Source organism: Gossypium hirsutum, chromosome D09 (genome assembly GCF_007990345.1).
Source record: "Gossypium hirsutum isolate 1008001.06 chromosome D09, Gossypium_hirsutum_v2.1, whole genome shotgun sequence".
In the NCBI taxonomy this organism is placed as follows: Eukaryota; Viridiplantae; Streptophyta; class Magnoliopsida; order Malvales; family Malvaceae; genus Gossypium; species Gossypium hirsutum.
Genome location: NC_053445.1, coordinates 5,143,424 through 5,156,005, shown reverse-complemented (window position 1 = coordinate 5,156,005; position 12,582 = coordinate 5,143,424). Strand labels below are relative to the sequence as shown.

The following is a 12,582-nucleotide window of genomic DNA, read 5'->3' as shown; positions in this document are numbered from 1 at the left end:
GTTCGGACACTTCTTGTACATTCAATGATGAATATTGTTGGTCGAGGTTGAGCTCTGTTCATCTATGTGCGTGCTACAGGGATACTAGTGATATTAGTTATTCGAGGTCATACAAAGGTATGAGTTAACCTTTTTTTAGGGAACTTTTTTCTTATATCTATATTATCTTTACTTAATACCTCAAGCAAAAATTTATTAAAATATCTTTTTATATACAAATTAAGTTATATTATTTTAAGGGTATTCTCATCTTTTTACATTTTTATATAAAATCCATAATAAACCTAACATGGTGAGATTTGAACCTTTCACACATTAAATTTTAAAATTTAACTTTATCATTTCAATCAAGAATTCATTTGATTCTTATATAAGCTTTTAATAAATATGTTTATTACATAATTTTTTCCACTCACATCATGGTGCCTTAAACTTGTATTATTTTTTAAAGGGCTAATTGAATTGGTATCACCCATCAATTGAGCCTCGACTCGATTGAGAAATTATGAAAATCTATTACTTTTATAAAAAAAATTAATATTATGATAAAAGTTTCTTTTTTCTTTTTATATTTTTGTAAAATCTACAAAAATGAGTACGTATGATGAAATTTGAACAAAGTCATCATGAAAGCTAATATCTCAACTCAATGAACTTTGTTTTTCATGTTTTAAATATTTTTTCAAATAATGGTTATGCATACATATTGCTAGAATACTTCTACGCATAATTTTAACGAATAAGGAGAAAAGGATAATTTAATTCAATACTTTAACTGATTATAGCCTCTCTTTTTTTTCAATTCATAAATGACAGATGGGAAATGTGATAATTACAAGTATTGCAACATACTTTGCTTGAATACCCCTAACAACTATTGTTCGTCAAAGTCTTGCCCTCCTCGTTATGAATACAATAGTACCGGATTTTATTGCGAGCGGAAAGTAGAAATTCAAAACACTCGTAATTTGAAAAGCATTATTGTAGGTACGTAATGAATTTACACTTCTTGTATTTAAAGTGGAATCATTATGATTATTTAATTTATGTCAATTTAAGTAGTAATTTATTTACTTTAAAATGCATGATGCAATAACTGTTATTTATCATTAAATTTGTAAACGTTCAATATGAAAACAATGAATGATGTAATAAGGATGTCCCATTGTTCATTAAACGAATGGCTATCAAGTATGAATGAAACTTTATTGAAACATTTTCATGGTTTTTAGCCTGTATGTTAATTTTCAAATTCACCTTTAACTATGTTTCTTATATCTATATAGGTTGCAGCACTAGTGTTGGGACACAACTTTTACTACTCGCAACATGGAGTCTGTACAAAGCCCTCAAAAGAAAACAAAAAATCTTGCTGAAGCAGAAATACTTCAAAAGGAATGGGGGTTTGTTACTGCAACAACATTTATCTAGCAATGAAAGTAATGTTGAAAAAATTAAGTTGTTTACTTCAAAAGAGATGAAAAAGGCGACTGATTGTTATAATGAAAATCGAATCCTTGGTCAAGGAGGTCAAGGGACTGTTTATAAAGGAATGCTAATAGATGGAGGCATTGTGGCTATTATGAAATCCAAAATGGTGGAAGGACAGAAATTTGATGAAAAGAAGGTTGAACAGTTCATTAACGAGGTGATAATTTTATCTCAAATTAATCATAGGAATGTGGTTAAGCTTTTAGGGTGTTGTTTAGAGGCTGAAGTTCCTGTACTGGTGTATGACTTCATCCCAAATGGTACATTATACGATCTCATTCATAACCAAAATGAAGAATTCCCATTGACATGGGAAATGCGTTTACGAATTGCGATTGAAATTGCCAATGCCTTGTTCTATTTTCATTCAGCTGCTTCTACTCCTATTTATCATCGAGACATCAAATCTAGTAACATACTTTTGGATGATAAATATAGGGTGTTGCGCGGAAGCGTGTAAAAGAGTAAAATTATTGTACTAAAAAATCACACTAAGTTCAATTCCCAGGAAAGAGAGGTGGATCACGAGGATCGCTTAAATACCAGGTCTTTCCTAGCCAGAATATCCCTTTATCGTAATTTAATAGCACAATAAATCACTACAATCACACTTGCAAAATATGCAGAATAAAAAATAAAGAACACTAGAATTTTAAAGAGGTTCAGCAAATTTTGCCTACGTCCTCGGGCACTACCAAATATATTTCACTCCAAAATACAAGTGAAATTTTACAAATAAGGAGAGAGAATAATGCCTTAAGTAGAGAATGGCATTTGTGGGATGGTTAAAATGAGAAATAACTAGGCCTATTTATAGTTGAAGCTCAAGGATCAACTTGCAAAGTCCCTATACAATTAGGGACCAAAATTGCAATTATCCTATGCCAAAATTTCAACCCAATTTCGGTGCCTTAAATGCTCAGATTTTCGGTGCCAAAATCCTGACACCCATATCTTTGAAAAGTCAAAGATTGCATGCTTGCCAATAATCTCCACCTTGAAGATTTGATTAGGATAATCTTATCTTCACATAATTCTTTCTGCCTTTGACAACAATACTTGATAGTGCCTTCTTCAACTGTTAAACTTGCAGAATATTGATCAAGTTCAAACAATGTTCGAACTTGATTGTTGTTACCACCTTGGTCATCATATCTGCGGGATTATCTGCAGTCTTGATCTTCTGAAGACGAATTTTCCCCTCATCAATAATTTCCCACACAAAATGGAATCGTACGTCGATATGCTTTGTACGTGCATGATAGACTTGATTCTTTGCTAAATGAATAACACTTTGACTATCACAATACACGTCAATATGCTCCTGAACCAATCCCAAGGTTTTAACCATACCTTGTAACCAAATAGCTTCCTTTACAGCCTCTGTTACAGCCATGTATTCGGCTTCTGTGGTTGACAACGCAACTGTAGACTGCAGTGTAGACTTCCAACTTATTGGTCCTCCAGCAAGTGTAAACACATAACCGGTGGTTGATCTTCGTTTGTCAAAATCACCGGCATAGTCAGAATCAACGTACCCAATAACACCTTTACCAAGTGTAGTATCCTGCTTGAACAGTAATCCAACATCCACGGTCTTCAGAATATACCGTAGAATCCATTTCACAACTTGCCAATGTCCTTTTCCAAGATTATGCATATACCTGCTCACTATACTAACTGCCTGTGAAATGTCGGGTCTTGTACACACCATTGCATACATCAAGCTACCTACTGCATTAGAATACGGAACTTGTAACATGTATTCTCGTTCCGTATTCGTCGAAGGAGATAGTTGTGCAGAAAGCTTGAAATGAGAAGCCAACGGGGTACTTACAGGTTTTGTCTGCTCGTTCATGCCAAACTGCTGTAGTACTTTCTTCAAATACTGCTTCTGAGACAAGCTAACTCTGCCATGAGCTCTATCTCTACATATTTCCATGCCAAGAATCTTCTTAGCTTCACCCAGATCTTTCATCTCAAACTCGAGATTGAGTTGAGTCTTCAATCTCTCAATCTCAACTTTGCTCTTAGATGCTATCAGCATATCATCAACATATAAGAGCAAGTATATGAAAATTCCTATTTGTAGCTTCTGAAAATACACGCACTGATCAAATTTACTTCTTGTGTACCTTTGCCTTTCATGAACTGATCAAATCGTTTGTACCACTGCCTCGGAGATTGTTTCAATCCATAAAGCGACTTCGTCAGTTTGCAAACCCAATTTTCTTTATCAGCAACCTTGAATCCATCAGGCTGAGTCATATAGATTTCCTCTTCCAAATCACCGTGTAAAAAAACCATCTTCACATCAAGCTGAACTAGTTCAAGGTCATATTGCGCAACCAAGGCTAGCAAAATCCGAATAGACGAATGCTTCACAACTGGAGAAAACACTTCATTGTAGTCTATTCCTTCTTTCTGAGCGTAACCCTTTGCTACCAATCTAGCCTTGTATCGAATTTCATTTTTACCAGGAAATCCTTCCTTCTTTGCATATACCCATTTGCATCCAATTGCCTTCTTTCCCTTGGGCAGTGTCACCAACTCCCAAGTCCTATTTTTATGAAGAGACTGCATTTCTTCATTCATAGCTTGCTTCCACTTTACACCATCAAGGTTACTTATTGCTTCTGTGTAAGTAGAAGGAACATCATCATCCGCAATTGGAAGTGCATAGGCCACTATATCATCAAAGCGAGCAGGCTTACGAATCTCTCTTCTTGGCCTCCTATATGCAATTGAATCTTGTTGTTGTGGAAGTTCTTGGGTCAAAACTTCTTCATCATTTGTTCCTTCAGTATTAGCTGGATCATCATTAACCTTTTCAAGCTCCACCTGCTGCAAAGCGCCACTGGTTTTGTCATCCTTTTGTGAATCCTTGTTCTCCATCATGGTTGATTCATCAAAAGTCACATCTCTACTAAAAACAATCTTCCTTGTATCAGGACACCAGAGACGGTATCCTTTTACTCCACCCGTTATACCCATGAATAATGCTTTCTTTGCTCTTGGGTCTAACTTAGATTCTTTTACATGATAATATACAGTGGAACCAAAAACATGTAAAGAATCATAATCAGTAGCAGGTTTACCAGTCCACATCTCCATAGGAGTTTTTCCCTTTATTGCAGCTGATGGAAACCGGTTGATTAGATGGCACGCATATGTAACTGCCTCAGCCCAAAATTCCTTGCCCAATCCAGCATTGGACAACATACATCGAACTTTCTCCAGTATAGTCCGATTCATACGTTCTGCCACCCCATTCTGCTGTGGTGTATCCCGAACAGTGAAGTGTCGCACAATGCCCTCATCTTGACATATTTGTAGAAATGAATCATTTTTGTACTCAGTACCATTATCTGATCGAAGTCGTTTGACCTTTCGACCAGTCTGAGTCTCCACCATCTTCTTCCACTTCAGAAATGCATCCAAAACTTCACTTTTTCTTTTCATTAGATACACCCATACTTTTCTTGAATAATCATCAACAAAAGTAACAAAATAGTGCATACCTCCCAAAGAAGCCACTTTGGTAGGTCCCCACACGTCACTGTGAACATAGTCTAGAATTCTTTCTGTATTGTGAATTGCTGAACCAAATTTTACCCTCGTCTGCTTGCCCAGAACACAATGCTCACAGAATTCCAATTTGCAAGAATTTGCACCTTTCAACAAGCCTTCCTTCGCCAAAGTCTGCAAAGCTTTTTCACCAGCATGTCCCAATCGCCTATGCCATAACCTGGTAGCCTCTGAATCTGCATCTTTCACAGAAGCTGTTGATGTTGATCCAATAACTGTACTTCCATTTAAATAGTACAAGTTATTTCTTCTAGTGCCTTTCATCACTGTCAATACCCCAGCTACTACCTTTAGTAATCCATCTCTCAAAGTGACTGTGAGCCCTTTAGATTCTAGGGCCCCTAATGAGATGAGATTTTTCTTCAAGCTAGGTACATAGCGAACATCTGTCAAGACTTGGATTGAGCCATCGTGATTCTTCAATTTGATTGTACCTACTCCCATTGTCTTACAAGCACTGTCATTGCCCATAAAAACAACTCCACATTCTAGTTCTTCAAGACTAGAAAACCAGTCCTTATTAGGACACATATGGTAAGTACATCCCGAATCCAAGATCCACTCATCCGTATGACATGTCATTGCCATACCAACCAAGCTAAAGTCTGACTCCTCATCATGCTCCGCTACACATGCATTAGAAATAGCCTTGCCCTTTTGTAACTTAGGACAATTCTTTTTCCAGTGCCCTTTCTCACGACAAAAAGCACATTCATCTTTGGCGGGTCTCCCTTTGGACTTGCCCCTTCTACCAGGTTTGTTGCTATGTGAACGACCTCTTACTGCTAAGGCTTCTGCAGTTGCATCTCTGTGATCTCTTTTATCTTTCTTTCGAGTCTCAGATCTATACAACGCGCTGCAGACTGCATCAAATGTGATTGTATCCTTCCTATGGAGCAATGTGGTGGTAAGATGATCATATTCATCGGGAAGAGAATTCAACAACAATAATGCCTTGTCTTCATCTTCAAACTTCTCATCCAAATTTAGCAAGTCTGCTAAAATTTTATTGAATGAGTTCACATAGTCATTCATCGACATACCGGGTGCATTCGTGAACCGAAAAAGTTTCTTTTTCATATAAAGCCTATTTTCAAGACTTTTCGTTAGAAACTTTTCTTCCAGTGTATCCCACAACTTCTTCGCTGATGTCTCCCTCATGACAGAGTACTTCTGCTCTTTGGCCAAACATAGGCGGATTGTACCACACGCCTGTCTATTGATCTTGGCCCACTCCTTGTCATCCATCTTGTCAAGTTTTTCTTCAAGGGCTATATCCAGCTCTTGCTGACATAAGACATCCAGGATCTCACACTGCCACATACCAAAATTATTGGTACCATCAAATTTCTCTACTTCAAATTTTGCATTGGTCACGGTAGTCTTTGTTGATGACGATGCCTCTGCCATTCTTCTCCTCGATCCCAACTACTGTATACGTGAACAGTACCGTCTACGTGAATAGTGCCATGGATGAACAATACCGTATACGTAAATAGTATCATAAACGGTTGTATTCCCCAAGTACGAATCTAGCTCTAATACCAATTGTTGCGCGGAAGCGTGTAAAAGAGTAAAATTATTGTACTAAAAAATCACACTAAGTTCAATTCCCAGGAAAGAGAGGTGGATCACGAGGATCGCTTAAATACCAGGTCTTTTCTAGCCAGAATATCCCTTTATCGTAATTTAATAGCACAATAAATCACTACAATCACACTCGTAAAATATGCAGAATAAACAATAAAGAACACTAGAATTTTAACGAGGTTCAGCAAATTTTGCCTACGTCCTCGGGCACTACCAAATATATTTCACTCCAAAATACAAGTGAAATTTTACAAATAAGGAGAGAGAATAATGCCTTAAGTAGAGAATGGCATTTGTGGGATGGTTAAAATGAGAAATAACTAGGCCTATTTATAGTTGAAGCTCAAGGATCAACTTGCAAAGTCCCTATACAATTAGGGACCAAAATTGCAATTATCCCATGCCAAAATTTTAACCCAATTTCGGTGCCTTAAATGCTCAGATTTTCGGTGCCAAAATCCTGACACCCATATCTTTGAAAAGTCAAAGATTGCATGCTTGCCAATATAGGGCAAAAGTGTCAGATTTTGGAACTTCAAGATCAGTTGCACTTGAACAAACACATCTAACCACTCGGGTGCAAGGAACTTTTGGATACATCGATCCAGAATATTTTTGATCAAGTCAATTCACAGAGAAGAGTGATGTTTATAGCTTTGGAGTTGTTCTTATTGAGCTTTTAACAGGAAAAAAACCCATCTCCCTGGAACAATCAGAGTCAGTGAGAAGCTTGGTATCTTAGTTTTTGCAGTCAATGAAGGAGAATTCCTTATTTAACATTCTCGATCCAATGGTAGTAAAGGATGGTCCAGAAAAGGAGATTATAGTAGTGGCTTTGCTAGCTAAAAGATGCTTGAATCTTAATGGAAAGAAAAGACCCACTACGAAACAAGTAGCAATGGAGCTGGAGTCGATTAACGCTTCAGGTGGAAATGTTATTGAAGCCCATGGTGATGAAGAATCTGAAATAGATGACATAATCCATTCATGGGAGACCAATCCAAGTTGTTCAACGTCTAGGACAGTTACAACCAACAGTGTAACTTTTGCATTAAATTCATCTTTCTAGTTTCCAACACTCCTAAAACAATTTCTCTTAGATTGATAGCCTTTAGCTTCTCTGTTTGTCACACTGGTGGAGTCTTGTGGTTGCCCAAGAATTCATACTTGTTTCACTCAATGTTATTTGATCTCTTGAAGGTATTTATCATACAAGTTCTGGATATGTTTTTCTTTTCCTTTTGCTATGTCGATGAAATCGTTAATAAAAAAAGACCTCCTTTTGCTCTTCTTCATCCTGGACCTTCTTCTTCTTCTGATATCTGAAGATGAAATAAGAAGAGGTAAGTAACTCATCATAGTAATAGTAAGCCTTTATTGAGCAAGAACAAATAAAGAAAGCAAGAGATATTAACAGAATCCAACATATCCTTTATCGCCATTTTCCCCGACGCCATTACTGCTCTGTCAACAACTCTCTAACCAATCAAATCAATTTGGAGCTGAATATCTTAATACATAATTTCAAAAAGCTTCCGATTCAAGTTGAATATTATATAACCTTGGAATGGATAAGTGATCGAATCAATTACATCGTCCATTTTTAGTATGTTAACTGCAAATTAAATAAATTATTAAGAAACTATAAAAATAAAAATATTAATAAATATAAAATACAATTCAAGCAATTAAACTTTTTTTTAGTTCAATTCATAGGTTAACTGATTTTTTTACCTTCCTCTAAATCGAAATTTCGACCTATTTTTAATTCAACCAAATGGTTCGATTTAAATAACATTGTATTTTAATTTTTTATGATGAAAATTAATTGGCTTTATGGATTTTCAAATTAGTTTTCATCATAAAAAAATATAAATTTTTTGATAAGCTATCAATAAGTGTTGAGCGTAGTGGTAAAGTATATTACATTTGAAAGAGAGTGTATGTGTTCAAACCTTGAAGACGATATTGTTGGAAGAGGTAGTCATATACTCCAAACATAGATCGTAATATAGACATGAAACATACCAATAATGTATACTTTCAATAAGTTATTATAAAATTGACTACATATATAAATATATATATAACTTTTTATTTGATTAATAAGTTATATAAGTTTTATTTATATCTTTTATTATAAATTTTTTTTGTATTTGTTAGAGTTGTATAACCCAAATCTTTGTTAAAGAAAATACATTGATGGTTTCACTTTTTCTACTACGTAATAATGGAATTGGAGTTTTAGAAAAAGGCAAATCAACAAAACAAAAATCAACTAAGTTTACCTCAAAATGTCACAACACTTATTAAATTGGACTCTTAAGTTAACTTAATAATATGACGTTTTGATAATCTCAAGGCAGTTACATTAAGCTTTCTAAAAGTTAGTTAAAAAGAATGTTTTCAAATTTAATTGGTTCAACGGAACCAAACCATAACATCTGAACCGAGTTAGGAAGGTTATAGTTGAATCCTTCAAGATTAAATTTTGAACAACATCAGCCTTCTATCCCTCACTAGTAATAGTTTTACTGGTCGTATTCCTCTAGCTTTGTGTCATCTGATGAAACTGGAGTACACATCGCTTTCCCAAAATAAATAAAGTGGCTCAATCCCTTCTTGTATTGATTGTTTATTGAAAGATCCTATTCTTGGAGAAATTTGTAATTTAGCCCTTATTAATCCAAATAAAAGAAAGAAGTATCTCCATGTATCGGGAATAGAACCCTTAATATCTCACTAGTTTGGCCCAATAATCCATGGTAGATGAAGCAACTTTGCAATTTAGTCCAAAAATCTCAATTTCTCCTCTCTTTCAACTTAAGACAAGCTCATTCAAAACCTATTAACTACCAAAAGCCCAGCAATGACTTCTCAAACTCTTGAATTAGAATTTTCCGTATGAAAATCGCTATAAAAAAATTAATTCTCGATAAACTTTTGCAGTAATTTTATCGGAGTTTCGTGAAATTGAATATATTAACTATTGTTGTTCACATAGAAAGAAAGCACAAGAGTAGATCAAATTGGAGAATTTCTTTGTTATCATATATGGTATATGGCGTAAACCGTGTTTAATCAGACGAGTCTAACAAACAGTTAATCATGTTTTGTTTGTCTCTAAAAGCTAAAAAAAAAGTAAGTTGGCAAACAAGTGAAAAAGCATTCATCACTTTGCTTGGATGTTTTCCGATTATTATGGAAAGAAGGTTTCTGAGTGGTTTCCCATCATAAAACCCCACACGTAAAGTTAGTCATTTTACACAACTCTTAATTCTTACTTTAAGATGAAAGTACAGCAGCAGGTCCACAAATAAAGCAGGGCACATTGACTACTGTTGTTGGCATAGAAAGAAAAACATATACAGTATGGAAAGCCAGTAAAGTAGGTTGAAAAGCATTCATCATTCATCACGTTTTGTTTTCTATATCTATAGTATTATTATGTTGCAAGAAATGGGAAAGTATTCAATACACGGATCAGCTTTTGCCTCATTTAATTAAAGGTAGTATGTAATCGCTACTCATCACCATTGAACTTGAAGTGCGGATTTTTCCACAAAAGATTTTGAAACCAAAAACATTGGCTCAATTGTTTATAATATTGTCTTCTTTCACATGTGAATTTTAATTTATTGAGGATATATATTAGTTCTAATGACGTGGTATTATAAAATTATAATATGTTAAATTAATTTTATATTTTTAAATAAATTTAATTAAAATTATTTTCATTATGTTATATAACTTTTTATTTGATTAATAAGTTATATAAATTTTTACAATTATAATTATAAAATTTATTTATATGTGTTAGAGTTGGGTGACCTGAATCTTTGTTAAAAAACATGCAGTGGTAAGACTGATGGTTTCACTTTAAAAAGGGAAATCAACAAAACAAAAATCGACTAAGTTTATCTCAAAATGTCACAACACTTCTTAAATTGGACTCTTAAGTTAACTCAACTTAATAATCCGACATTTTGATAATCCCAAGGCAGTTACATTAAGTTTTCTAAAAGTTAGTAAAAAAACGTTTTCAAATCTAATTGGTTCTATGAGGCTATTTCAGTGACCAATGTAGTCTTTAAAATTCGGCCATAACATACGGGCCGAGTTAAGAAGGTTACAGTTGAATACCTTAAGATCAGCCTTTTATCCCTCACTAATAATAGTATTACTGGTCATATTCCTCTAGCTTTGTGTCATTTGATGAAACTGGAGAACATTTCGGTCTCACTAAAATCTGCAATTTGTGCTTAATACTCAATGTCTATTTAATATATTGACTATTGTTTTTTCACATAGAAAGAATTCTTTTGTTATCATATATGATATATGGCGTAAACCGTGTCTAATTAGACGAGTCTAAGAAACAATGAATCATGTTTTGCTTGTCTCTAAAAACTAAAAAAGTAAGTTGGCAAAACAAGTGAAAAAGCATTCATTACTTTGCTTGGATGTTTTCCTATTATTATTGAAAGAAGGTTTCTGAGTGGTTTCCCATCATAAAACTTACATACAAAAAAGATTGTATGTGATGAGGAGAGCTGACTCTTCCATAAAAGCTTCTGAATAGGAAAACTTTAGCTTGATTGTGAGGAAATTGTCAATAATGTTCAGATTATCGTCTTTCTTTGCAAATCTTCCTTGGAAATTTCTACTGTACATTGAATTAGGGAAGAAGATGTCATGAAAGCAAATGGGGTGCATTGCACCTTTTACGGGGGCGGATACTTGCTATACTGATTAGCTTGTAGAGGGTAGTGGGGTAATTGAGTCTAGTTTGAATATTGTTAAGTTCGACTTAAAATTTAGAATTCTATATTTGGTTTGAGTTCAATTTAACATTTGTTTCTATGTTCGAACTCACTTGATATATAATCAAGCTACTTGAACTCGATCTGGACTTGATAATTAAGAGAAATATCATAACTTAATAATATAAAAATATGAAAAGATCGTTAAGACTCGCAAGCTATTCAAGTTAAGCATTACTAAGCTTGAATTTAGCTTGATCGATAGCTTGAGCTCAGCTCAACAATTACCGAGTCGAATTCAATTTTTTTTCGAGATCAAACTCAAGTAATCTTATTATATAAAATGAAAAAAAATACTTTTATAATAATACTTATTTTTTATAAAAGTAATGGATTTTCATAATTTCTCAATTAAGTCAAGGCTCAATTGATGGGTGACACCAATTCAATTATCTCTTTAAAAAATAATACAAATTTAAGGCACATCCATGATGTGAGTGGAATAAGGAGAAAATGATAATTTAATTCAATACTTTAACTGATTATAGCTTTTCTTTTTTTCAATTCATAAGTCTTGCCCTCCTCGTTATGAATACAATAGTATGGGATTTTGTTGCGAGCGCAAAGTACAAATTCAAAACACTCGTAATTTTATTGTAGGTGTGTGGTGAATTTACACTTCTTATTTTTAAAGTGGAATCATTATGATTATTTAATTTATGTCAATTTAAATAGTAATTTATTTACTTTTAGATGCGTGATGCAATAACTGTTATTTATCATTAAATTTGTAAAAATTGAATATGAAAACAATTGAATGATGTAAAAAGGTTGTCTCATTGTTCATTAAATGAATGGCTATCAAATATGAATGAAACTTTATTGAAACATTTTCATGGTTTTTTAGCCTGTATTTTAATTTTCAAATTCATCTTTAACAATGTTTCTTATATCTATACAGGTTGCAGTACTACTAGTGTTGGGACACTATTTTTATCTCTCGCAACATGGAGTATGTACAGCGTCAAAAGTGACATTCCTCGGATTTTCTTCTCAAGTTGTAAAGAACAATCACCTTTGCTATAACTCATTAAGGATAATGCTCACCCTTTGTTATCTCCTCCCTTCTAGCTTTATAGACAACTAGGAT

General features: G+C 34.0%; 1 protein-coding gene across 1 annotated transcript; it reads left to right on the top strand.

The window, feature by feature from the left end:
- The first annotated feature begins 1,552 nt into the window (after nucleotides 1-1,552).
- On the top strand, nucleotides 1,553-7,942 carry LOC107892410 (wall-associated receptor kinase-like 1). The gene is made up of 2 exons (XM_041101603.1): nucleotides 1,553-1,932; nucleotides 7,180-7,942. The coding sequence occupies exons 1-2, from the start codon at nucleotides 1,553-1,555 to the stop codon at nucleotides 7,286-7,288; spliced, it is 489 nt and encodes a 162-aa protein (XP_040957537.1). The 3' UTR covers nucleotides 7,289-7,942.
- The last annotated feature ends 4,640 nt before the right edge of the window (nucleotides 7,943-12,582 follow it).